Consider the following 26,616-nt stretch of genomic DNA (forward strand, 5'->3'; position numbering starts at 1 on the left):
CTACTGCTGAGGGGAGCAATGCAGCAGCAGTGTTGGTGGTGAGCCTTTAGCCTGGCATTGGAGGGTCACACCTGGAGAAACATGGAGCAACAACCCCTTTGGGAGCACAGAAAGGCCCTTTTCTTACTGGCACCCTATCAAGTCTCTTTGCTCAGGAACTCCTGAAGAGCTTCAGGGTTGCAGTTCCCAAAGCCACACACACACAGTCCTAAAGCAACTCAGAGCAATGGTCCCAAAATCCCCCCACTGCTGGGACTTTTCCTTGCATCACTGTCCAAACAGCCATGATTCCCCTGAGTTCAAGCTGCTCTGCTTCCCCTGGGCACCAGCAAGTTCATAGCCCTGACTCCAGTGTTCCCAGTACCCCACTACAAATTGGAGAATAAAACGAAATACCACCATAAATATGACAACTTTATTAAAATATACATATGAGTACAAATTAATGATTATATGGATAAAGTTCACTGTCTGTAAACAAATATATTAAAAAAGAGCACGTCTTTTTTGTGATATAAAGTGCAGTTATGTTTCCATATTATATACAATATGTCAGCATCGGGGGGGGGTTGTAAGGACTATGGAACTAACATTTGATTATAAGATAAAATTCTCTGAAAAAGTATACACCTACATATTACAAAGAAGGGCTTGAGTTCATTTAGCAAATGAGAATCAGCTTCCCACCACATTAAATGCAGCTAACAAGAGTGTGCAGGTCTTGGGATAAATTAGGAGAGAGGCACTAATCCCCTTGGCGGAGGGAAATTTGCACTTCCCCAAGTTCACACCTTCCCCTCACCAACCCCAAACTTGCACAGAGGGAAGAAACCAAAGGACCAGACCTTGTGAAAAAACACATGGATGTACCTGCAGTTGGGGGGAATCAAATATACACGACTTTATGTACAGCTCTGATAGCGGGGACTCCCAACGGGCTCTGCGCTGAGTCGCGCCGGCACCGCCCCAGGAGAGGGACGAGGAGAGAAGTTGTGCATCAGTGGGGAAATAAAAAAAACAACCCAAACGCATCCTGATCACCATTCTGTGGGATGTGTGGCTAAATGGAACACGGAGCCCTCGCTAAGGGAGGTGCTGCCGGCACTAGGAGTGGGGCGCGCGGCAGGAGCGGCAGCAGGCTTTGCTGTAGTACCAGTGGCTGCACAGGTTCACTTTGATGGCCAAAGCACAGTTGGTTCCTGCCTGGTCCTGGCAGCTGTCGTCTGGGGGAGAGAGCACAAAAGGCATGATGAGGAAAAGAAATGAAAAATAAGCCATTGCAAGCTCACGAGCTCATTTTTCCCCCTGCACAGCTGCCCTGAACACCACGGGCTGAGCGACACATCATCCCCTGGCTGCAACTGCCACCTCCCTGATACCTTCCAGCATCCCCCAGAAAACACCATGGAGCTTCTCAACCTGAGCAAGAAGGCTGACCCATTCAATCACACCAGGCCTGGCTTGGGGAGCTTCATTTGGTCCCAGCCCTGAAGCTCAAGCTCTTTCCTGTGAAACGGAGCTGCCCAGGGATTGCTGGAGCCACCAAGGGAGCCTGGCACTGAGCTGCCCCCAAGCCAAGGGCCTCCCCTCATAGGGCACAGGGTGACTCCAACATATTCACAATTTCTGCCCCAAGGAGGCAATTTGAGAAAGGGAATCCAGCAGTGCCACAGCCAGAGTTAAGGGCAAGTGAGATGCTGGGGACAGGAAAGAGGCCAGAGGTTGCTTCAATACTCTCCCAGCTCCTTTCAGAGCAATATTTTGCTTCAAACCCACAGGATTTCCACTTTCATATATATCTATATATTTTTTCCTTAAAATCCATAGGATTAATGAAACCAGGCTGGTCACCAGGCAGACAGTTGAATACAAGGTGGCCACAAGACACCTCACAAGCTCCATGTCCCGTCCTGATCCCAAGGGAGAGGGCAGCTGAGAGCACCCAGCAAGGCCAGACCTGAGCCAGGAGCCGGCCCCAAATCTGTCTCCCATTTTCATGCTTTTCTCCCACATCGTCCTTATTCCCAAATCCTATTAAAGGATTAGAACCACATGTTTGCTAAAGATCACAGGGACTTTGAGCCAGCAGACGAGTCAGATAACGAGATAGTTACAGATCCCACAGGACATTCGGAGACCAAAAATCATTAAAATAATGGCACAGATGAAACTTCCTAGGCTTAAGCTGGAATCACATAGAAACAGCACCCGAGTCAGCTCTCAAAGATCCATTTTATCTTTAGGTAAGGACATGCTTCTTCTGAACTCTCTCCTTAATTTAATGAGGTTACCTCCAGAAAAAGCCAGTGCACCCCATTACTTAGGCACAGAGGGAGAGTTGCCCCCGTATATCCTCTCTGGGATGATTATCCAACTGGGGGCAGTGGAAGCTAAGATACTGGCAGTGCTGCTTAGGGGATCCATGGAAAATCAAGCCCACTGCCAGCAGTGGGGCTCACCTGGGGGCTCTGTGGGGCAGGGCTGCAGGTCGCAGGTCTGTTTGCCCACTGGCTTCACCAGCGGGTCGCAGCCCCGGACGATATCCTTCCCTTGGTAGCACTTCACATCCCGCATCCTTACACCAATTCCACAGGTTTTTGTGCACTGGGGAACAGAGAGAGAGTAAGGCAAGACCCTGCCATCACAGGGGATTGTGCTGAGCCAGAATCTACTTCAAAAAATGTGCTTGCTGGAGGTGTTAAGGCAGGAGGAGAACTCTTCCCCTGGCTGAATGCCTTGTCTCAGCACCACAACACTGGCCCCTTACTCCATCTTTGCTGCCAACACATGAGCTTCTGCCCAGGGAGAGATGGATGTGGCCCCATCCCTGGCACTGACATCTTCCCTCCTCGTGCTGCCCCTTCGCAAGGGGCCATGAATGAGCTGGCCCAGTCCATACACTGCTCTGTAGGACCAGGGTGGCTGCAGCCAACTCAAGGCCATGGGACCCCCACAGCACCCCGGGAGTGGGGCTGCAGAGTCAGTACCTCTGCACATCCCCTGTGGGTTTGTGGAGCCACTGCTGGGCCCGGCACTCGCTGCCTGCTGCCCTTTGGATGCCTCTTCAGGCTGGGATTACAGCAGGGCTGCTTTGGCTAATTATAGGCTGTGATGATGGTTTGCAAGACTAAACAAAACGAGGCGCCTGGAGCACGGGAGAGGAAGGCTGAGTTTGGGAGGGCTTGCAGGAAGCCCACGCTCGCTGGGCTGAGCCCCTTGGCCACCAAACCTCAGCTGCCTTTCAGACCATGCAGGATGCTGGGGCAACCTGTGCATCCTCAATCCCTGCATCCCTAGGGCAGCCACCCCGTGAGCTCTGTGCACAGCCCCAGCCGTGCTCCCAACAGCAGCACCAGGAAAAAAGAGGAGGAGAAATAAAGAAAAAAAATAAATCTACAGCTGACCCCAAGCACCTCCTCTCAATCCTGTTCTCCCTGAGCACAGCCAGTCCCAGTTGTACCACGGCAGGGTAGGCTCTCTGCTCCAGGCTGCCAGTGCAGCAAAAGCCCCTCTAGGTGCTCCTTCGGGGACCATGTCCTGCAGAGATTCACCCACCACCCTGGGGCATTCTGCAGGCAGTGTGATCTTTGGTACAAGGGGACAGGGCTTCACACCCCCAGGGCGAGCACATCTTGAAGGAAAAGCACTTCCCCATCTCCCTCCCCGCTCACCTCCGACCAGGGGGTCGTGTACCACTTGAAGCACGGCCGCTCGAAGCACGTCGTCTCCTCCACGGGCTTCTTGGCCACGTCACAGTCAGTGGGGTTGCGGGTCTTGATCTTGCCGTTGACAATCTCCAGGCAGAGCACTATCCTCTTCTTCACGCCCCGGCCACACGTCGTGTTGCACTGCAGGGGCACCAGTGGGGCCCGATGAGACCTGCACACCCCAGCCCGACCCCGCTGAGGGCACCCCCTCTCCATCGCCCCCCAAAACCAACCCCCTGCTGCAGAGGGGCTTCACTTACCCGCTCCCAGTCCTGTGCCAGCCAGTGCGAGGGGCAGTTCTTGTCCCCGCAGGGGTGGATGGCCAGTGGCTTGGTCTCCAGGTTGCACTGTGACTCGGGCACCACGCGCCCGTCGCTGGTTTTGCAGTACACGTGTCGGATCATCCTGCCCTGCCCGCAGCCACCGCTGCACTGAAACCACAGCGGGCATGGCGGGCGGTCAGGGGTGGGGAGGCAGCAGGGCTCCATCCCTGCCCCATCCCACAGTGCAGACAGACAGGCCCCCACCTCCCCAACCCATCTTCCACAAACCATGGGGGGATTATTTGGGCTCAGCTTAAAATAGTCCCAGGGTAGCTCAGCAGATCCTTCCCAGGCAGCCCCACCACAGCCAACACAGATTTAATCATTGCAGAATCCTAGAATGGTTTGGGTTGGAAGGGACCTTAAAGATCATCTTGTTCCACCCCCCTGCCATGGGCAGGGACACTTTCCACTAGCCCAGGTTGCTCCAAGCCCTGTCCAACCTGGGCTGGAACACTTCCAGGGATGGGGCAGCCACAGCTTCTCTGGGCAACCTGTGCCAGTGCCATGGCCCCACCGTGTTGAGCAACACTCAGCATCTCTCAGGGCAGGCAGCAGGGGAAGCATCACAAGCAGGGAACCCCCGGGGTGGCTCCCAAAGAGGTCAAGGCAAAGAGGACCGAGGAAGTGGTTGCAAATATTCCGCCCCCACTGCCCAGGGCCAGACAGGCTCTGCCCGGAGCAGCCAGCGCTCCCCGGCGCTTTCCCGGCCGCTCTTGCAGAGGCTCCTGGTGTTTCATAGCGCTGCTGCTGCCATGGAAACTACTTATTTTTAGCTGATGTGAATGTATCAAAACCTGGGTAAAAATAGCTTGGGATGGAGGGGGTCTCTGGAGCTGAATTGTGCAGGAAGGGAAAAAAAGGTGGGGGGAGGAAGGAGAAAAAAAAAAAAAAGAGAAAAGGAGAAGAGAAAAAAAAGGAGGAAAGGAAAAAAAGAGGGAATGAAAAATAAAGGGGAAAATAAGAAAAAAATGAAGAGAGGAAAAAGGGAAAAGAGAAAATAAAAAGAAAAAAAGGAAAAGGTTCATTTTTTGGGCATGGAGCATCAGCATTGCCAAGGAATGCTGTGCAGCAGACAGACAAAGGGATTTTGACACCCACTAAGGCCCTCAGCCAGGTCTCTCAGGGTTTAACCCCTCCTGCACCGCATCCCCTGCAAGGCAGGACCCTCAAGGAGGACCTAGGGAGAATCTATGGGATCCACTGGGGTGCTGGATCACCACCAGTGCAGTCAGGGTGACCCAGGGTGACAGTGCTGGCAGAGGTGACACGAAGACTGGGAAAGCCAAAGCAGTGGAATTGTTTGGAGGCTGGATCCGAGCACAGGCTGCCTGCGGGTCTGTCGGAGCTGGGAGCTACCAGGGAGGATAAGCCCAACCCCAAAACTCCCAGTGCCAGAGACAAGCCAGCCTGCAATCTGTGATGGGCTGCGATGGCCACTCGGCCGGCCACCCCGGGGTCTCACCGGTCCCCAGTCGGAGACGGTCCACTGCCTGTCACAGGGTGGCCCCGTGCAGTTCTTCTCGGCCAGGGGCCGGGCGCTGGCGTCGCACAACTTCTCCTCCTCCGAGCAGCGGATGTCCCGTGTCACCACGCTCCGCTCCCCGCACCGCGCTGAGCACTGCGGGAGGGGACAGGGGGGGACAGCATCAGCCGGGGCTCCCGACACGATGGGAGCTGGGAGCCGCTGGCTTCGCGTTTGTGTTTTTTTTTCCACACTTCAACATGAAACTCTAAAGGCACACGCTGAAAATGCACAAATTACTCTTCCCCAGAACCCCCTCGACAGCTTCAGCCGTCAGCTCAAGGTGCAGGAGGGCTGCATCCTGCCCGGGTGCTGTGCTCTCTGACAGGTGATGCCAGAGGGTGGGAACCCAAGGCTCCAGAAATGCCTGATCAGAGCTGAACAGTTTTAGCTGTCACTTAGAGACAGAGTGAGATCTCCCTCGCCTCCTTCCTGGGAACAGCCAGCTCCTCTTTGGAGAATGTTTTCCCCCCGAGCTGCACAACTGAGATTTTTATGCTGCAGATAAATTTGGCATTGCACAGCCCGGTGACATTATTTAGAACTGGATTTGAGTTACTACAGTCTCTCACACACACATTTGCTCTGTGCATAACGTAAAGCAGGGAAAAGTGTCAACAGCACAGCGCTCAGACGCACCGCGCCGAGATGTTAATCCTCAGAGCCCTGAAATGTGCTTTTTTTTAATGCCTATTTCCCCAGCCAACTTGGCACCCCACCTCAGATGGGATCCAAAGGAGATTAGCTTTGCTGCTGGCTAAGAACAATCTACTCCAGGACTGTCTCAAGCAATCTGTCCCTGACACATGCTGGAGGAGAATACAGATTTCTGTAAAAAAAAAAGCCACTCTGGTTTGCTACGCCGGACAAAACGCGCCAGCACGTGCACAGGGAGCTCCTCTCTACCCGGTTGGGAAAGTCAAAACATCCTGCACCACCAGGGAATGCACCAGCCGCTCCATCAGCTCCAGGGAAACTACGCACACCAGCTCACAGAGGAACAGAGACACTGAAATTATGACTAAGACGCGTTTTGGGAGCTTCCCAGGAGGAAGAGTCATATTCCTCATGATGTAAACCATGGGGCAGGTTGGCACCCACGGACAGCTCGGCTCAGAGCTCAGTCTGCTCTTGCTTAAATAAGGTCTGTGCTTGATTTGGGAAGAGGTACCCTGAGGAAGCAGCACTGGTTTGGTCGTTTCCATGGGTTTATGTTTGTAAGGGTTGTGCTGGAACACTGTTGGTGCCTGGAAAGGAATTCAGGGCACAAACCCTTTCCACAAGTTTTCCCAAGAAAACCAGTGAGGTAGAACAGGAGCAGCACTGTGCCTTCCCAAACCATCTCAGCAGCTTTGGGGATCGGCTTAAGGCACAGCTAGGAGGAGGTTTCGTTCTCCATGTGCTGCAGAGAAATTGGAGGTGAGGAAGGGAAGTTTACAGGAATTTAATTCAGGTGTGAGGTGGAATCTCCTCCCTGGCACCTTGGGGTTGAAGAGGCTGCCAAGAAAGTCATGGTGGGAGGATCTGAGCTGTGGGCTCCTGCCCTACCTCAGGGTCTCAGCAGCCCACAGCTGACAGATGGCAGTGACCTCCCCATCCTATATGGGAGCCAGATCTTCATTTTAGGGGAAAAAAAACCCTGCTGCACGTTGGTCCACGTGCAGTGACAGCAGTGAGTGTCTGCACAGGCCAAGTGTCTGACGGCTGTGGGTGACTTTACGCCGGGAAAGGAACAGAAAAGCGCAGGCACAGCTGCTGACCCTGAGCACTGCCAGGCCAGGGACCCACCTCAGACCACTCGGACATCTCCCACTGGGGCCCACAGGCCGGGTTCTTGCAGACCTTGCGCTCGTCCGGCCGGGTGATGTCGGCGGACTCGCAGAGGTCGCTGTACACGGAGCTGTCGAACCCCGGCGAGATCATCTTCCAGCAGCGGACGATGCGGAACTGGTATCCCTCCCCACAGGTGCGGGAGCACTCGCTCCAGCTGCTCGTCTCCCACCTGCAGAGAGGGAAGAGAGAGAGGGGCCATCATGCCAGGCACGGGAGCATCCCATGGGAAAGCCCTGCCTGCCCTCGGCTGGAGGGAGGTGGCTGCGATAGGAGTGATTTGTAGTCAGGCTGCCAGCACACAAGAAGTTTTCCCAAGGGATGTGAGAGGTTCTCCTAAGGGATGGGAAGCATTGCCATATGGTGGTTTCACCCAGCAGACCCCAGTTCATGCTTGCAGCTAAACACCAGCTTGTCAGGAGGAAGGGTGGCCCAGCAGGGCCTGGCCCCGTGTCCTCGGTGACAAGTGAGCGTTTGTCACCACAGGCTGCAGCTTCCCCCACTGCGACCCCGGCTGTGCCAGCACATTTCTCCGTCATGCTCTTTGCCCATGTTTGACCTCTCTCTTTTCTGCCTGCTCAGCTGAAGCGCAGAGAGGACACAGCCATCCATCACCCTGCAAATCCCAGCAATAATGTCACACAAAGCTGCCTGAGCCGTGGTGGGACAGACATTCACATCCCACCATCACTCTAACTCTGCTAACCACATGTGACAGGCTGGAAGAGCTGGGATCTGCTCCAAGCACTGCCTGTCCCTTACTGTCCCCTGCCACCACTGTCCTGACAAGAGAGGAGCAGCTTGTAAACCAAGGATAAAGACATAAAAAGTCAAGCTTTTTACAGTACAGCAACAGAATAGAAATTTTGAATTAAATCATGAGCTAAAAATATAAAGATCTAAATGGATCAGAATTTCCAGCTCGTCTGGATGCAGGACTGCCCTGTGCAGCCTCCATGCCTCCCACTGCTGCCACTCTCCAAGCAGGAGAGCCCTGTCTCTGGCTGCCACAAGGCCTCACACCCCATGTGGGGCTCCAGGCACAACAAGCAGCCGCAGGGAGATGTCACGCATTTAGAGGTGTCACTTAAATTCAGAAGGGAGATGAAACCAAGGTCTCCCCCATCCAGATCTGACAAAATTAACATTTTCTGTTGGAAAAGTGTTACCAGCTCAAGCAGCCTCCCATCTGCCCAAGTGCTAGGGAATGTGCTGGCTGACCTGTTTGAATTCCCAGTGCTCCCCAGTTTACCCATCACCAAGCTGCAACCACTGGTAAATCACAGAGCAGCTTTTCTCCTCTACAGTGCAAACCCTTCCAGTGGAGCTGGAACAGCACAGCCATAAGGAAGACTTGCTTTATGAAAGACCAGTGGGAGAATCTAAGCATGAAAAGAGCCCTAATATTTGTGCTAAAAAATTACAGAGTTATTGCAAATAGAGATCACAGTCCCCATGGTGCCCACAGGGCAGATGTGTTCCCAGTAGCAGCACCATTCACCTCCCCACACTTTTCGTGCCTCAATTGCAGCCTGCCCTGACTCTCAGCCTTAACATGAGAGGTTCAAGGAGATCTTATACTCCATGTGTTTTCCTCCCCTGTCTTCCTTCACAATCACCCCTGCACTGGACACCTCAACAATCCCTGTGTTTGAGAGCCATGTCAGAAGGCAACCTTCAAAAGGACTTCCAGCACAGGTTCCCCTCTGCACCAGCAAGCAAACCTCAGTGATGTTTAGGATGCTGGAGGAACCAGAGGGCTGGATTTGTGGCACAGTTGGAAAGCCTGGTCGTTCCACCCAATTCACTCAGATGTTCTCTGCACTCCAGCCAAGGCAGGGATGGCCCTGCACTGCTCAAAGCTGGACTTGATGAGAGCCCCAGGTGCAAACTCTGCCAGGATTTATGGAAGTTTTAACCTGGCAGCTTGAGTTAAAGCACTCAGGAAGAAAGTCTTGCTGCATACCCAGCACAGCTTGGGCAGATGGAACTGGGGGAGGAGGGATGGGGTTGTTACGGGGTGTCCCTGCTGCCCCCCCAAATCCACACCGACCCCCTCCCCCAAAGATATCCACAGCAGAGGAAGCCCTCTGGGCTGTTGAGGTGGTACCTTGGCTGGCACTCTCTCCCAGCACAGAACTCATGGATGGGCTCGGGACGGGTCATGGCATCACAGTACGTGTCATCCACTTCGATCCCATCATAGCGAACACACATCGCATATGTGGACATCACTCCTAGTTTCAAAGAGAATACACACACACAACAGGATACTTGGTGATTTTGGACATCCAAACTCTTTTTTTTTTTTTTTTCCCCTCTTTTTCTTTTTTTAGCTGCGTTTTTCCAAACTTCCTCCAGCAGCAAGCTGGACTTTCTGTCCCACGGGATGGATGCTGCCGGGAGGGGAGGACTGCAGTGGCCACCCAGCCAATATGAGCGGCGTGGTTGGGTTTGGCCAACTCCAAAGCAGGCATGGCCACCCCTGCCAGGGCTTGCCACCAAAATCAATATATGACTAACACATTTTTATAGGAAATACTCAGGGCACCAAGTCTGCTTGGAAGCTCCCACCCTGCCTCGTGGGTGGAGGCGACAGAAAACGGTCCCCAACCCGCTCCATCCACCCTCTCTCTCGGTGCATTACACCCTGTTTGCACCCAGGTGCTCCCCAGGTGCATCCAGCACTCCAGGCCAAGGCAGGGCTCCTGGAGGCTTGGCAAGGAAGCACCTGCCCCTCCTGCTCCCCCTCTGAAAGCAGCAGCAGCCAGTGTCGTCAGACCGAGACCTTTTCCCCCGCAGCCTCCCGTGCCAGAGTAAATGTTGTGAAGTCCATTCTGGGACCTGGCTGGGGACCAGGAGGCTGCTCTGGCTACAGGTAACAAGAATTGCAGCTCTCAGGAACATATGGTTTACATGAAACCAAAAAAAGATCTACAGCTCTTGACATGGCCTTGCTTCTCTGCGATATGTCATTAAGAAAAGGCAATGAGAAGGGAGAAATTTAAGTAAAACCTCTCTCAGCTTGCTGCGAAACAGGGCAGAGCAGGCTGGCCCAGTGAAGGGAGAAATTTGTTCAGAGGGGCTCAAAGAAGTCAAAAATGTCCCAGAACATGTGAATGACAAGATCTTGGGGAGAGGGACGGCTTGCAAAGTTCCTGCTGTGAGCGTGAGTCTGTTGGACAAGAAAAAATGCTGAAAATATAAAGTTCTTGCATTTGCTCTTTTAGGAGAAGTCCCTTAGATTGTAAACTCCTCTCTCCCCCTTCTTTCCTTCTTTGTAATTCCAGAAGCACCACAGGATCTGGATTATTTCAGGGACAGTGCAGGCGAGTGCACAACCCACATGCCTGCTTCATCACAAGGGATGGGCAGGGGCCAGGACCCCCTAACCAAGGGGTGGAGGAGGAGAGAGATCAGGTGCCTTGAAGCTTTTCAGGGGGCAAAAAGGAGGAATTTATGCAAAAAGAGGACATTTATGCATAAAGAAGAGAGGCTCAGTTTTGATATCCCTGGCATCCATGTCACTGTTCCAGATTTACACCCTCGCAGCCGAGATCAGGCTCCAGGGTAGAAGGAGTGGGAGAAACAAAACACAATCAAAAAGCCAAATGCCATTGTGTTTCCTGCCAGAGCTGAACAATCTTCAAAATTTCACTCTGCGGGGAAGTAGCTGAGCTTTTCAAACCCCTCGAAGCTGTTAAAAAAGGGGAGGAAGGGGAAAGAAAAAGGAGACTCGGCACAGGTTTGGGGATCCTGCTGAGCCCCAGCAGGGACACAAAGCCAAGGGAAGCAAAGGCAAAGTTCAGAGCTCCCCAAAGGGAGGGTGTTTTGCAGGAGGATGGACATGCTGGGCACCAAATCTTGGTCCTCAACACACCTGAGGGGTCAGTGGGCTTTGCATGTTCAGCCCCCAGCTCCTCTCCCCGCCTTCACACCCGGGCAGAGCAGATCTGGGGTCGTGCTAAACCAGCTCCAGAGATCACAGGATCCCCTACACATCACCAGATCCTTCCCATCCCTAACAGACATAAAAGTGACTCACACACCAGGTGATTTCAGCGGTTGTGCAGAATTTGGCTGCTTCATATAACTACCTGTGGTACATGTAGAGCTGCAGGGTTCATGGGAGGAAAGCTTCCACCTGTACATGTCAGCAGCACTCACACCTTGGCCCTTTCTTAACAACTTCAATCTGTTTCTAGCGATAAGCAAACAAAACAAAACAAAAAAAAGAAACAAAAAACAAAACAAACAAAAAAGGCATTTACAAGGCGAGCGGTGACAGGCCACGACAGACACACACATCTGGCTGCAGTTTGGTTGGGTTTGGGTTTGGGAGGGGATGTGCTTTGTTTGGCTTTGTTTGGGTTTGGTTTTTCTGATTTTTTGGGAGGTTTGTTTGTTTGAATCAATTTTTTGTTTGTTTGTTTGTTTGTTTCACAACATACCTGTCCTGAGCCCCAAGTAGAATCCCCAGCCCGGTTAGAGGCAGAGCTTCCACTGTCTAGAAATAGAGAGAATGGGATAAAAATACCCACAAGTAGAAACAGTTCAGAATTTAACAAAAAAGTTTGCATTTTCTGCTCAAATACACCTGGCCCTCGGCATACAGTGACTAAAGGTGCAGTATCTCCTCCCCTGTGTCTCCAGGGCTGGGCAAACCAACTCGTGCTGCTCAATGCAGCAGAGATTTCGGCTGCTCCAATCTCCACAGTTCACTGCTTCCCAAAGCCAGCACATGGCACAGGAGTTTATGAGCCCATTTCTCAAAGCCCACTTGCCTGCCCGCTGCTTTCGCCACTCTTTCTTTGCTTTGGCTCATTTTGGTTTGTTTTAGGTAGGTAATTTGCATCTCTCAGATCCACACTGTGCTCAAACACAGAATGCATGGGGGAAAGGAGTAACAGAGTCAGCCTGGTGTACAAAAATGCATTTATCAAACCAAGAACAGCAGCTTTTCCCCGTTCAGTGGATCCTCCAGGCTGTGAGGGCGTAACACATCAGGGATACTGCACCTTTACAACAAAAGGCTTCGATTCTGTTCTCATACCTTTGTTCAAACCCTTGAAACAGCTACACTGGAATAGCATACAAGGTTGTATCCTGATATCCAGTTGTCTCTGGCCTGGCGAGATATGCAGCTTGTATGATTTCTAGGCAGCAGAAGCTCTGAAATTGCCTTATTTAGTTGTTTGTAAGAAGAAGTTCAGGTCCAGCCTATCAAATCAACCTTTAAAAGGACACTGTTGAGAATCCAGCCGTTTCCTTTCGGACCCACCCTCCTTCCACCGCCAGCACTGAGCCTCCAGAAGGATTAAAAACAACAACAATCTCATTTTCCCTGTTGATTTTGCCTCTGTCAGTTTGGCAAAGGGTCGCTTCCTGCGTTTGAAATGGAACTGAAATGAATGTGACTTTTTTTTTTGGTGGAAAAATAGCAACCTCGACTCACTATAAATAGGGTTTTATCTGCCACAGCAGCTCTGCCTGGGGACCCACACCAGCCCCTGGTCCCTGCCACGTGCCACCAGCTGCCACCCAGCCAGGAGAGGGCTCACAAATTACACTTGTCAGTGAGATCCATTAAAACATAGCCAACACCTGCTTTTTGTGCTTTAATTTGCCTAGAAAACGGGGTATTACCTGGATCCTTCACTCTCTACCCTGCTCTAAGGCACCAGTGTAACCACCAAGTTATCCTGTGACCCAGACTCCTCTCCCTTGAAAAGGAGAAATTCTTCAAAATAAGTTTTATCCTACATCTGAGGACAGAAAAATCTTTCAACAGTGTCCCTTTAACATATGTGATCCCAAAAAAGAGCTTCTATGCATAAGGAGGTCGCAGGGACAAGTTCTTTCCAGAGGAATCAGACATTTGGGCACAGGGCAGAGTTCAGCAGAGTTCTGACCATTTCCAGCAAAGACAAAACTGTCCTTTTGTTCTCTTCTAAATGCAAACAGCAGCTCATTGTCCCATAAAACTGGGGAGATTTTTATTTTATTTTTTCTCTTTATTATGAGCTTTATAATGAAATCAAGTATTTTCTTCCCTGTCTGTGCTTTTCATTTGCTTTTCAAGCAACAACAGCACCAAAAATTAGCACCCCTCATCCCTAGCTGAGATCTGGGCTTCCCCTTTTCCCAAAACAGTCCCCGTAGTAGAGGAATAATCCTGACAAATACACACAAACACCACAGATCAACATCCAGAGTCCCTGGGCTGACAGTTCTCTGTGTAATTTCAGGGGTTTTTTCTAAGCAAAAGGGTGGGTTCTCTTGCAGGATAAGCCCTGGCTGCACACCACAGCATGGGATGAAGGATGAAGGGTGCCTGGATCTGTCCCACACATCCTAGAACATTTTTAAACTGCTCCAGGAGAGGAGAAGCAGCATTGCATCCCTACCATGGCCCAAGAGCCACCCATCCATCCCCATCCCAGTGGGGCTTGTTCCTAGAGAGGGAACACCTCTCTGGGAGAGCTCCTGCAAGGTGCTCCTGTAACTGGGTAAATCCATCCACACTAAGACCTACAAGAGTTCAGAAGGCAATAAACTCCCCCACCTCCAACCAACACTGCCCCACACGGACAGACTGGCTGCAAAGAGCTGATCTTCCCTTGCTTGTTCATTGACAGGGAATGAAAATGAGCAAAAAGGCACCATCCATCCCAAATTGAGCCTGGGATGGATTTGGGAGGTCTCAAGTCCAACCTCCTGCCCAGAACTAGGTTGACCCCAATAACAGACTGGTCCCACAGGGCCTTGCCCTTCTCCAAGGATGGGGATCCCTGACCCTGCCCCACACCAGGACAAAGAGGTTTTCCCTTGTCTCCAACCCCCATTCCCTCCAGCACAGTTTCTGGCTGTCCCTCCAGCTCCCTTCCTCCTGATGGGACAACTCCAGCCCCCAAAGCTCTTCCCATGCCTCGTGCTCCAGCCCCCTGCCCATGGCACACCAAACCCAGAGCCACATCCTGCTGTCAGTACGGGCATTTTGTAACATTTCCACTCAAAACAGCCATTAAAGGAATCCTGAAGGTCCCAATATCAATCAATGAGCTGCTACTGCAGAGCTTGTGATATTCCTGTCCAAGCAGTGACTCCTGTGCTGCTTCTGCAGCTGTTGAGGCAACAAACCCAGGTTACTCCTGCAGGACCTGCAGTGGAGCTCCTGGTGTCCTGCTCTGCCTCTCCAACACCTCCCAGGCAGGGTCGTGCCTGGGAGGTGCTGGAAGGACGTTCCTGCCATCACATGGGAGGAGGATCATAGGTGGCAGTCAACAGGGTGGGTAAGAAGGGGCCAGGACCAACTTCTGCTGCATCAGAACTCGGAGGAAGGGGCTGGGGAATCGGAGCAGGATGTCAAGAGAAGGCAAAAGGGGCCATGGCTCTGACAACAAGCTGTGACAGGAGAGAGCAAGGCCTAAGCTGACAAATGTCAACAGGGACTTACCAACATGCCCACTGAGGAGGACAATTAGCTTTCCTCTTGCTTAAACACTCTCTTGACTTTCTGCTCCCAAACCTCTGGCCCTTCCTTCCAAATCAACTCCCAACAGAAAACTTACATGTACATCATCCTACCCCCACTTACCTTCTGCTTCCAAAGCAGAGAGAAAACATGCAATGGGGTCTGCATTCAGCAAAGGGCTATTATGAGTTGAAAACAACACTAAGCAGGAACTACTTTAACTAAAGACTCGTGTCCTACCTTGCTTTGTGGGTTCTGTTCCCTTGAGGGCTGCTCACGGTGACCGTGGTGTTTGAAAATGGTGTCTCTGCCGACGTGTTGGTGGCTTTGCCGTTGCTCAGCTCCAGGTAAGTGCTGTTGATGGAGTAGGTCACAACCCCATCAGTGTCCTCGTAGTCAACGTAGAGGCTGTCAATGTGTGACCCCACGGAGTTGATGGGGTCTCCCTGGGCAAAGATGCTGTTCATGGTCATGTTGAGCACCAGCTCCTTGGAGTCCGAGGCCTTGTCCAGCAGCTTGTCCGTGATGGCATTCTCCAAGAGGAACTCCCTGGAGGCGAACCTGGGGTCGAAGTCTCTGTCGTCATGGTCTGTCTGGTAAGTAGACCTGGTTACGTTTGAATCTAGATTGGAGCCAACAGGGGGGAAACAACAGTGACAACCACAAAATGCACTGAGCCTGGGAGGGGAAAGCAGCCCGGAGCAGCGGGGACACGCCTGAGCAGCCACCCAGGGGAAGAGAGGCAGGAGTTGGGTTCTTGGGGAGGGGGAATCTCATGGGATTGTACCCCTTTGGGGAGGGTGTGTAGCTTTGTGGGTCTTATTCCCTCTGTGGTGTGGCCAGAGGAGAGCTCAGCACCCGCCAGCACTGCCCCAAGCAGTAGCAGAGGTCGGAAAGGAAGGTGCCCTCCTGGCCCCAGAGCACATGCAGCCATGCTGGGAAAGCACTCAAGGCAGTTTGAGAGTGGGATGCCAAAGGGATCTGAGTGGGAAGGAAGTTGCTGGGGTCTGGGGAGGGGTGGGTGTTGACAGAAAATGTTGTGATGGGGAGTTTTGAGTACCCAGGGCTCCCTCCTGTCCTCAGCATGAGGCAAAGCACAGCAGGGCATCAGCGGGGAGATTTTACCCACTGTCCACCCTCCAACCCCCACCAGAAACCAGAACCTGAAGGGCAAAGAGGATTTATGAGCAGAGATGTTTTAAAGAACTTTCCGAGGTTTCCGAAACACAAACCAACAGGGTCACCAGAGGTAGAAACAGAGCGTTTCTCAACAAGAGCTCTGAGAAGCAGAACAGTGAGGCCCAAGTCTCCTCCTTACCTTGGGGTTGTTTGCCCTTCAGTTTTGGCTCACAGTCAATTGTTTCTGCTCTTTCATAGACCTCATTGGTTTCCTGACCTTTGCTCAAGTTTAAATCTTCCTCCGTGTCCTGCCTTCCAAACACCTGGTTCTCCAAGTCTATCCTTTCCGTGGAGATTTTCCCAAAGTAGGTTGCATTGTGCTGGATAAAACCCAATGGCACGTCCCCATCGAACTCCCTGCTCTCTTCACTATCTGACTCGGAGAAGGTGTAGTAGATGGGCTGCAGATTTTTTGAGTGTGGTTTCCTCAGGAGAGTGTATTCAAACGTGATGGACGGGTTCTTGCCATTTTGATTCCAGACCTAGCAAACAAATTAAGTTATTAGCAGTTGCAGTGAATGTATGGCACACAGAGCTTGTGATTCATTTTGGACTTGACAGTTGGTGAGCATCTACTTTGCTATTTCCAATCTGCTTTCCTTCACATTGCCAGCTTCTTCCAACTGGAGCCCACCACAATTTTCCAAGGGTTATTTGGCATGGGGATTAGTCCCAGCTCAGGGACTGTGAGCCACAGATCACACCGAGTGACGAGAGACTTGGGAGAGCCACTTCAGAACTTACTGATCAAAAAGGCAAAGCCTTTTTTTTGGTGGCTTCATGAAGAGCACACACACCCTCTAGCTACTATACCCACAGTGGGGCTGGGGACTCCCAGCTGAGGCACTACAACCTCTTACTGGTCTAATGTTTTATAAGCACCCAGGCAACCATCGCTTCCCCTTCCAGAGGAGCCTGGAGCTACATGGAAGATCTCAGGAGCTGGGCTCTGGCTGGCTGCCCAGGAGAAAATTAAGGGACTTTTCTCCAAATGCCTGGTTTTAGATGGTTTGCTTTCAGGAAAGAATTGGGATTTAAGTTTTATGCACTTGTCTAAGCTCTCTGGCCCAATTTCTTATTTTCACTTTTCCTGCCAGGTAACTTGGATACAAGTGCCAAGGAGCAGAAGAAAAATCCCCCTGCAGTGCCTGAGGCATCTTCTCCCTGCAGAGAGGAGTTACCAAGCCCACATTCATTATTCACAGCCCTGCCTGCACCCGAGAGCACCAGTACAGATTAAGTAGGTTTGTGTAAGTAATTGGTCACTGCTCCCACTCCCCTCCTCAAGCTGCCCATGTGGCAGGACTCTGTTTCCATGGCCACCCATTCTTTGATCCAGTGCAGGTTTTCTCTTCCCCATCACCCCCAGCCTTGAGAACCTGAAAAAAAACCCCAAAAATCAAAGCTCACCATTATGTTCAGCCCTTGATTTGTTGGTCCTTGGGCAACAATGTACTCGATGCCGGTCTCGTACACGTCCATGGGCCGGCGGTACTTGAACACTGTGCCTGCAATGTTGAAGTTCTTTGGACTGTCAACTTTATAGTTCCCATTGAAGAAATAGTACCCAGCTTCATCAGCCACAGCTTCAAATGAGAGAGAAAAGTCAGGGCCATCACATGCAAGAGCAGAGGTGTGTGATACCACCCCTTGTTCATTCAGGGGATAAAATTAGAGTGTCACAGTCATAAAACAAGCAATTCTCCTACACTGCAATGCATTGGTCACTTATCTCCAACACAAATCACACGATTATGTGCCCAGAGTTCTGGGCCATGTGTACATTGCAAGCTCCTGGGTATGTGGCTTTCACTTGCCCATGGCTACTCTCACCCTTTTGGCACCAGCACAGGGTGAACATTTAACAATCCCAGCCCTGCAGACAGAGCCTGTCAGATGGCCAAGGGCAGGAGCTGTCTCCTTGGGAGCCCTGAGCTGATGCCACCTGAGCCAGCAGTGGCCCAAATAGGTCACCCAGAGCTAGCCCAGGAACTGTTAACTAAACCAAGCCTTTTTCATTCATAGAATCATCCTAGAATAGTTTGGATTGGAAGGGACCTTAAAGCTCATCTTGTTCCAATCCCCTGCCATGGGCAGGGACACCTTCCACTAGACCAGGTTGCTCAGAGTCACATCCAACTCGGCCTTGAACACTTCCAAGGGTGTGGCATCCACCTTCCTGCACATGGCACGAGCCTTTGAGGCAGCAGAGCACGACAGCAGCAAATGTGCTTCTCTTGGGCAAGTCCATATTTTTCCACACTGCTCCCAAGCAGCTTTGCCACCTCCACCATGAGATAGATGGTGTGGCCACCAACAGTTCAGTGAGGCAACATGTAGATAACATCCTCTTGGTGCTGTTTTCATGGGGCCATTGCACATTCCCCATGTGGGAGAACGTGGAGGGAATCACAAGAGAGGTGAAATCACTCGGCCATCTGTGATCCAGCACCAGAGTGTTTGTCACACCACACTGAAATCACAATAATATTGACCAACAGTTCCTGCATTAAAGCAATCAAAGTGTTGATAAACACGGCCCAGGTGCTCAGAGACTGCAGAGAAGAGCAACACACTGGCTTAGACAACACGGTTGGATTTGCATTGACTACAGATTTAGCTCATGTCTGCAATAAATGGACTCGATGATCCTTGTGGGTCCCTTCCAACTCAGGATATTCTAGGATGACAAAACTGCTTCCAGCTTCGCATTGGAAAAAGCATTATCCAGCATAGGCATGCATCCTAGGGAAGCACCAAGAGGTTATACACACCCAGAACATCTGCAGACTTCTTCCGTTCCACTATCTGGATATCCCTCGCTCCGGCGGGAATGTGCGTTACCAGAGAGTAGCCTACGGGAAACTACGGATTAATGAAAGGATCTTTGTAACACATAATCTGAATGAAACACTCCACAGTCCCTGCAACATAGTAAACACCCTGGCCTGGGCCCCAAATTATTTTTGAGGAGTCATGGATTTAAAAAAGCCCCTAATGTTGGTAACTGTTAAGCTGAAAATATGATCTTGTCGGTAATAGGAAATTCATCCTGGTTTACAGGGGGAAAACGCATCCAAAGGGGGGAAAGGATGAAATCCTTACATGCACAGATATCATGTTTATCAAAACTGGGGTAAGCAAAAGCTATCTTCAAATATATTATCAGCTAGAGAAGCTGTCTCATGGTTCAGTATTGATCCCATTGTCAGCCAGTCTTCCTAAAACACCTGCAAGAAATTACAGCTGGTTTCTCCTCTGATTCCCCTTTGCTTAGCACTAGGCGAGAGATGGGATGGGACAAGTCCTCCTACAGCCACTGAGGTTCCTGCAGCTTGCTCCATCTCAAACTGATCCTCAGAGAGCATTAATCACAATTCCTGAGTTAGACTGCTATATTTAGGACAAGTAGGTTCTGCTGATTTTTGAAATCCTGGTGTTTCAAAATATCATAGCTTCCTGTTATTACAAATAATTTATTTCTAGTCTTACTGGGTCATGAGTGTCCTGGTTTTGGCTAAAATAGACACCACCCTCTTGCATAACCCTCTTGCACCAATCAAAACCAGAGATAACTCTGGTTTCTGACAACCCTCATGCGAAATTCCTGTTTGGTTGTTTGTTTTTTTTTTAAACAAGGCTTTCTCTGCCCAAATTTACAAGTGGCATTAACATACACAGAACACGTGGGGAAAAAAAAACCTGAAGCTGGGCAGTTGGTAAGGGCTGAAAGCCATTTACCAAAGAAATAAGTACATTTTAAAATTAGCCCTCTGACACAAATAAAGCCCACGGTCCCCAAGGCCTCACCAAGATGAGAATTTCCTTTCCGGTAACTGCCAGTTACGTGGGTGCAGCTGCTCCCATCTCCTTGGCAAACTCCACATTTATCCAAGGTGTGGGTGGAAAAGAGAATGCCATCACAGCCAATGGGCTAAAAAATGCACAAACAGAGCATTGAGGGTCAGGCAAACGTTGCACCATCGCAATTTTCTGAATGCTACTAACAGTATTTTTGCTATAATGTTTAACAACCTCACATTTTCCAGACACGCAAACCCCTCGGAAATCAGTGTATTTGCAGGATGTTCCATCCCGAGCCTGAACCATTAACTGTCTCTGGCCATCCACGGTGGTGCAATGAAGGTCACAGGGCTTGCTAGAAATGTGAACATAGTCATCTAAGGGGAAAGGATATAAAGAGATATTCAAAACCAGCAGAAACACAATAACTTTCATCCTACAGAAGTCAAGGAACCTCTGCCAAGCTAAACAACAGCAGCAACAGAACAACTGCAGAGCAGCCAACAGTTCAGAAGTTGCCACCTCTTGTGTTTCAGGCTAGACAGGAGATGGCACTTCTGACAGTGTAACAGCCCTCTGCTGCAAGGCTTTGCACAGCCTGGCAGACCTCTCTGCTGCCAGGAAGAGATGCCCAAGGGATGCCAGTGGCATCACCAGCATCAGCCCAGGGCAGGCACCGAAGCAGCAACACTGCTCTGTGCAGAGACTTGCACAAAAACATGCATGTTCACATAGCAGCACTCCATACAGGAGTTAAATAGACAGATGTATTGTTAGAAAGACATAAGTAAGCCTATATTCAAACCCATAGCAACTTAAAACATTTTATAACTATATAACTTTTCCATAAATGTTCACCCCATGTTGGACTTAATTCGCCCTTTGCTTTCTGCAGACAAAACTGTCTGGCAGCATCCACCAGCACAGCAGTCCCACATTTTACAACATCCACAGGAAACAAATTACAAACTCATATTTGCATCAGAAAACATGATGCCAAGTGTTTATCTCCCCCAAATCCTGAGCAGTCGTGTACCCACTGGCCTGTGTGCCCCAGCAAGGCAGCACCAGTGTCAAAACATTACTGTGCAAATCCCCCAGGAGCCACGTGGGCACCTGCTAAAACACAAAGCAATTCACTGCAACATCCCTGGTGAATCAGCCTGAGGAACAAACATGTTTAGAGAAACTGTCACCTTGCCACAGCAAAGGGACAAAGCCACCAAGGAGCTGCAGCTCATGGGCCAAGTTCTACCCTGCTGACCCTGCCAGGGCTGGAGAGGGAAGGGCTTGTTACACAGTAAAGGAGGCAACAAGTGATTTCATGGAGAGTGATTGTTCTTAGGCATGGACAGAGACCACTAAAATAAAGTTGCAACAGATCCCATCTCTATTTTTAGGCACCCAATGGCACTGTGAATCTGAAGAACCAGCACTCAGCAGCCTCCTCAACAAGAGAAGGGTCTTGAGTACCCAGTAGCTCTAAAACTTGGCCATGATTTGTGTTTTAACACTTGGTTCTGATGGGAGTTTGGTGTCTAAAATTTAAATAAAATCTCAGTCTCTGACTCCCAGGTTGTTCCTGCAGTTCTGTGTCGCTCGCCCCTGGTGACCAAACTGACTGACTGAATCTGGGTGACGTTTGACAGAGCACATGGAGGGCGTGGGAGCGACAAATGTCACTGAAACACAGCACAGCCAGCAATGGCCTCACCTCAAAGGACACTTGTCCGGGTGAGCCTGACCCTCCCTGCCAGCACAGCCCATCACCCCACGCTCTCACATCCCCCTCCAGCCCCTCTGGCCCCCATGAGCTGAGAGCAACACCGGCTACAGCCTCAAATTCATGTTATTATTCAATTTTTAAGCTACCCTGCAGCTGCCAAACATGCCTTTGGAAGTTGGGACAGCTGATTGTGCCTCTGAAAAATCATTTTGAAACAGCAGAGGAGGAGCCTTCCTGCAGGCTGCAGCATCATAACTATCAAAATATTTGGCTGAGCATTATGAAACACACAAAGAATGTCTTGTTACCAGGATATAAAGGTTTCCATTGATATGTTCTGCCATTATACACATGGGAGTTAAATGATGAGCACTGCTCCTCTCGGAAGCTCCTTCCGTTCGCAGGGCACTCCTAGAATAGGATACATTAACATCCTGATGGAAACAAAGTGCAGGAAAAGTTTCTGGCACATCACGACCAGCTGCAAGGAGTGTTTCCACCACCTTCCCCATCCAGGGCTATATCCTCCTCCTCCTCCTCCTTCTTCTCCTCCCCCCACTGCAGGAACAGCCAGGGGGAACCCCCTGGGAAATGGTGCAATTATCACTCATGCTGGGGTTTTACAGCCTCCAGAAAAGGTAAAAAACCCAAAGTCCTGACATAATAGTGATGGGCATTAAGGAAGGGGACTCCCAGTTGCTTGGAGGGGCAGCAGGGTGACAGCTACAGGGCAAATAGTGTTGCCTCTCCGAGGGACCCAGAAATGCCATACACGACTTCCCACACTGATTGTTCCCAACAAGACAAAAGATATCCTTACTTGTACTTTGCAGAGCTGGTATCTTTTGGATGTCCCAGTGCAAGTTTTATTAGCCAGCCCACTCACCGATTTTCTTCTGAATAAGGAGATGATGGTTAGACAAGGATCAAAAATAATTTTCCCTTTTTTAGATATATTTGTCCCTTGTCTCTGTAAGGTCAGTCTCCATGTAGCAGAGAGATCTAACATAATCTCCCTGGAGTGGGTAGCAAAGGTCTCTCTGGCTTTGTTACCTGCAGCATCAACTATTCCAGCAAGTATCATGAGGATGAGGGCTGGGGACAAAGTTTACAAAGTGCTTTTTGCTGACCACACAGCCTGGAGAGAGCAGAGCCAGGCACAGAGCATCTGGGATCAGCAGGTCCCCAACCAACCCTGCACCACGGGGGTCCTCACTGCTGTGCCCAGAAGCCTTGGGAATGGGCTTACAGTGTGTCTGCTGCCCTGCTGCACTCATCCCCACTGGAGACACTGCAGGGCCAGCACAGGAGTAGCTTGGCTGGTGGCCCTGGCAGGGATGCCCAGAGCACAGCACCCTCAGGGATGCACCTTCTGCCCAAAGAGGGTTCAGACACTTTTCTATCAATCCTTATTCACTGAGCAACAACATTTTGGATCAAGTTTACCTCCAGCAAGCTGGAGTCTCCTCCCCCCCCCTCACCAAGTGAGTGCCGTACCTCTGCCGCAGGCAGTGCCTCTCCTGGGATTTGACACCTCCCCCACAGGTCCTGGTACACGCTGTCCACTTGGTCCACTCGCCCCACCAGTACGCCGTGACGTCTGCCCCCTCCTCCAGGCTGTTGGAGGTCTGTGTCAGGTCCTGCTTGGAGCAGGTGGGGCAAGAGAAGCAGCAGTCAGTGTCCACACCTCGGAGCCTGGGTGAGGGGACTGAGGGTATCCCCCTCCCAGCCTGCCCTGTGAGATCAGAGCATTGCCTTCTCCAGCTGAGGTCAACTCTGAGGGTTCCATCCTGCAAGAAGTCTTGCATTTTTCCAATTGTGTTTTCATTACAAATTGGAATGAAAAGGCAATATTTGGGATTCCTCAGGAAAGGAAATGCTCATTGTTTCTCTCAGTTGGCAAAACCAAGCTCCCAAATAACCCCAAACGCTCCAAGACTTTTGGTGCTCTCTGACTCTTGTTCCACAGAGAATTCAGGGAGCTGAAAAGCCAGTTGCAGCCAAAAGCTTCACTGAAAGCTTCAGCAAACCCTTTCAAAACCCTTCTGCAGCAGGAGAGCATGCCAGTGGGTGCCACTGGGTGCCAGTAGGCTGGAGGAGCCTGTGTGCTCTCTTTGCAAGCACAGGTTTGGCACATCAGGAGGGTCCCTGTCACCCCCACGTCCCACCTCCTGGTGCAGCCATGCAGAGGCCAAATGAGATGCATCCACATCCCTTACCAAGGGGCATAGAGCCTGCTGGGGGATCCCAGCTATTGCTCATTGCAGTGGGAGGGACTTAATTTCCCCCCCAGAATCACCTGCTGGTTAGGGGAGTGCTATAATTTCTGTGCTTACTGAAAAAGGGATAAAATTATTCCATGCAAAGTAAATGAAAGCTCCAGCCACTGCAGGGACCGAGGAGTGATGCCCTAGAGCAGGGCTCAGCCTTTCAGAGTCCTTGAAATGACCTGTGAATACTGTTAGCCATGAAAGTACAACCTTATTATTGTCCCCTAAAAGGTACAACTTACAAGCCCAAACTAAAGAGCTAAGCCAAGTCAGAAAGCTCCACGCCTTCTGGAGACCTGATGCATGCACAGAGCAGTCCTGCAAAAGCCCCAGGGTTTGCTCTTTCAGACACTGCAGCATTTTAAAGCCCAGGGACCCCCTGGAAGGTGATGTTCTTACCTGAGCTATCACAAAGAAAACGTTGCCCACAAGAAGAAGGGCCAGGGTGCCTTTCAGCTGCGATCGGGCACTGACGGAGATGCTGCTCCACCTCCACTTAGGTACCTTCATCCTAGAAAGCAACCAGACACTGCACTAAGCAAAAATCCCACCCAGCCCCACCACCAGCAGCAGGGGCTGCTTTGCTGCCTGGGTTACACAGCACATGTGTTCTCCAGCATTCCCAGTCAGCCAAGTGACACCAGCCTCCAGTGACTGCAAGGGCTTGAGCCTAAAATTATATTTAATTAGTGGAAGCATTAACACAGTACAGGTTCACTTCCCAGCTCGGTTGTTCTCTGTCAAACCACAGCTTTGCACGGGTTTCCAGTGGCTGCACCTGACACCACTCCAAGCCTGTCCTGAAAGAGAGCACGACTTACACCAAAGCAAGTGTTGCACAGCAAGTAACTAGAAGTGTCCCTGGATCCATAAAAGCAGTGCATTTAAATATCCTCATTTACAGAACTGGTCCTGGAAGAATGAGATGAAAGGCTTCATAAACAAAAAAGTGCAATTAACAGCCATTATTTCTCCCTTTTTTCATTTGTTCCACTCCAATTCCCATCGATTCCCAGGGAAGGAGCCTGTTCTTATAGAAAAGAAACACCCCACAATTAAAGAGCAGAAATGAAGTATCCCAAGTGTCAGCCTTTCATCTCTTTCTCCATCTGCCTCATGAAAGAGAGTAACCCAGAATGGCATTTTCTTAAATAAAACCCAGCTCAAAACCACAATACGTTTTATTGTGAACCTCGCTGCAAGAGCCAGAAAGGAGCAGGTTTCAGGAAATCGTGCTTCCAGGCAATCAAAGCAGCTCACGTCTGTAAGAAAAGGAAAGAAAAAATATCCTCCCCTGAGCTAATTTCCCTTGAAAAGCAGCTAGACAGTATCTTTGGGAAGCAGGGGGGTGGGAGAGGTGCTGCTCCTAAGGAGAGGGGGCAGGACTGCAGATCTGCAACATAAAGAGCTTCTTTCCTACCGCTTTTTTTTTTTTTTTCTTTTCCTCCTTGCAAAGGTTTTTGTAGCGGTTTTGGAAATGCAGAATTGCCGGCAATACCAGCACTGCTTTGGTATCTGGCTTAGAAAAATTACCAGAGGGTTTCCAGGTCCCCAAATCCGCTCTGCGAGCGCCCTAGAGGAGAGGTCCAGCATGCAAAAGAGACTTTCCAAGAGGCAGATCCATTGATTAATGGGAGCCCAGAGCGCTTGGCCGGGGATCTCGGGGACAGGTGGCTGAGACTTGCCTTACACTTGGTTCTCATTAAGGCTCCCAGACACTCCTGACTCGAAGCCAATACCAGAGCGCGCTCGGAGTTTATCCTACAGGCGGTCGGGGCTGCGTGGTTAAATAGAGGAAAAATTAAGGAAAGCGGGGAGGGATGTGGCCGAGCAGCATCGCGGAGCCCGCACCGGGGGAGCGCCGGCGGCAGGAGGGCGATGCGGGGGCGATGATGCAGAGCCGGGATGCGGGGCTCGACTTCTGCGGGGCGGGCAGCGGGGAAGGGTCCGGAGGAGCCGGGATGGGACGGGACAGGACGGGTCGGGCCGTACCTGGCGGCGGCGGGGCCGGGCGGGACGATGCTCCGGGGCCGGGCGGGAGCGGCGGCGGCGCGGAGCGGAGCAGCGGCGGCCCCAGACGCTCTCTCCCTCCTTCTCCCTCTCCCGACTTCAAAGGGCAGCCAAAAGCGCCGGGGCTTCCAGCGAGGAGGAGCCGCCGCAGTGGCTCCCCCCAGCCCGCGCCGGCCGCTCTTATAGCGGCGACGGGGGGGGGAGAGTGGGGGGGGATAGGGGGGAGAGCGGGCGGAATTCACACCTCTCGGCCCGGGATGCCCCCACCCCGGTTAACCCCTCGCCTCCCCCGGCGCCGGCCCGCGGCCGCCAGCCGGTTTCCTGCGGCGAGACCGGGGGGGCACAGGCGGGGGGAGCCCGCAGCGCACGCATGCGTTCCCTCCGGTCCACGCAGCGCTGGTCCCCCCCCCCGGCCACCTCCCGGGAGGATGCTGGGCTCCCCCACTTCGCGGGGCACCCACCGGGAGGATGCTGCACTCCCCCTCCTCGTGGACCCCCGCGAGGATGCTCTGCTCCCCCCGCTTCCCGGCCATCTCCCGGGAGGATGCTGTTCTCCCCTCCTCGGGTGAGGGAACGCTACCTGCTGCCCCCACCCCTACACCCAGCCCCGCATCGCCGGCCGAAACACCGCCGGTACCCTGGTGGAAACACTGCCGGTACCCTGGTGGGCAGCCCGAGGTCGCATCCTGCCTCTGGAAGGGCAGAGGGGAGGGGTGGTTGGATACGGACTGCCAGGCTTTTAATTTCACTTTCTGCTGAAAAATAAAC

General features: G+C 51.5%; 1 protein-coding gene across 1 annotated transcript; it reads right to left on the bottom strand.

Annotated features, from left to right (window-relative positions):
• Window positions 1-239: 239 nt before the first annotated feature.
• ADAMTSL2 (ADAMTS like 2) lies at window positions 240-25,984 on the bottom strand. Its single transcript, XM_051808240.1, has 19 exons — window positions 25,831-25,984; window positions 24,238-24,349; window positions 23,066-23,208; window positions 22,389-22,464; window positions 21,877-21,979; window positions 20,074-20,219; window positions 19,849-19,972; window positions 18,813-18,893; window positions 17,449-17,624; window positions 16,178-16,520; window positions 15,100-15,481; window positions 11,483-11,586; window positions 9,496-9,622; window positions 7,344-7,557; window positions 5,496-5,651; window positions 3,968-4,138; window positions 3,672-3,848; window positions 2,460-2,604; window positions 240-1,223 (listed from the first exon to the last, which is right to left on the bottom strand). Exons 2-19 carry the CDS (start codon window positions 24,346-24,348, stop codon window positions 1,105-1,107), a joined length of 2,898 nt encoding a protein of 965 aa, XP_051664200.1. The 5' UTR covers window position 24,349; window positions 25,831-25,984; the 3' UTR covers window positions 240-1,104.
• Between the last annotated feature and the right edge of the window lie 632 nt (window positions 25,985-26,616).

Source organism: Manacus candei, unplaced genomic scaffold (genome assembly GCF_025592945.1).
Source record: "Manacus candei isolate 608988 ecotype Guabito, Panama unplaced genomic scaffold, ASM2559294v1 h1tg000071l, whole genome shotgun sequence".
NCBI classification, from domain to species: Eukaryota; Metazoa; Chordata; class Aves; order Passeriformes; family Pipridae; genus Manacus; species Manacus candei.

What these genes read in the sequence shown, in the direction of transcription:
- ADAMTSL2 (XM_051808240.1), bottom strand. Translation starts at nt 24,348, where the DNA reads ATGAAGGTACCTAAGTGGAGGTGGAGCAGCATCTCCGTCAGTGCCCGA. An exon ending in ATCAAGGGCTGAACATAATG is followed by an intron (nt 16,521 to 17,448) that starts GTGAGCTTTGAT and finishes TTTGTTTGCTAG; the next exon opens with GTCTGGAATCAAAATGGCAA. An exon ending in CTGCCCCACAGAGCCCCCAG is followed by an intron (nt 1,224 to 2,459) that starts GTGAGCCCCACT and finishes TCTCTCCCCCAG; the next exon opens with ACGACAGCTGCCAGGACCAG.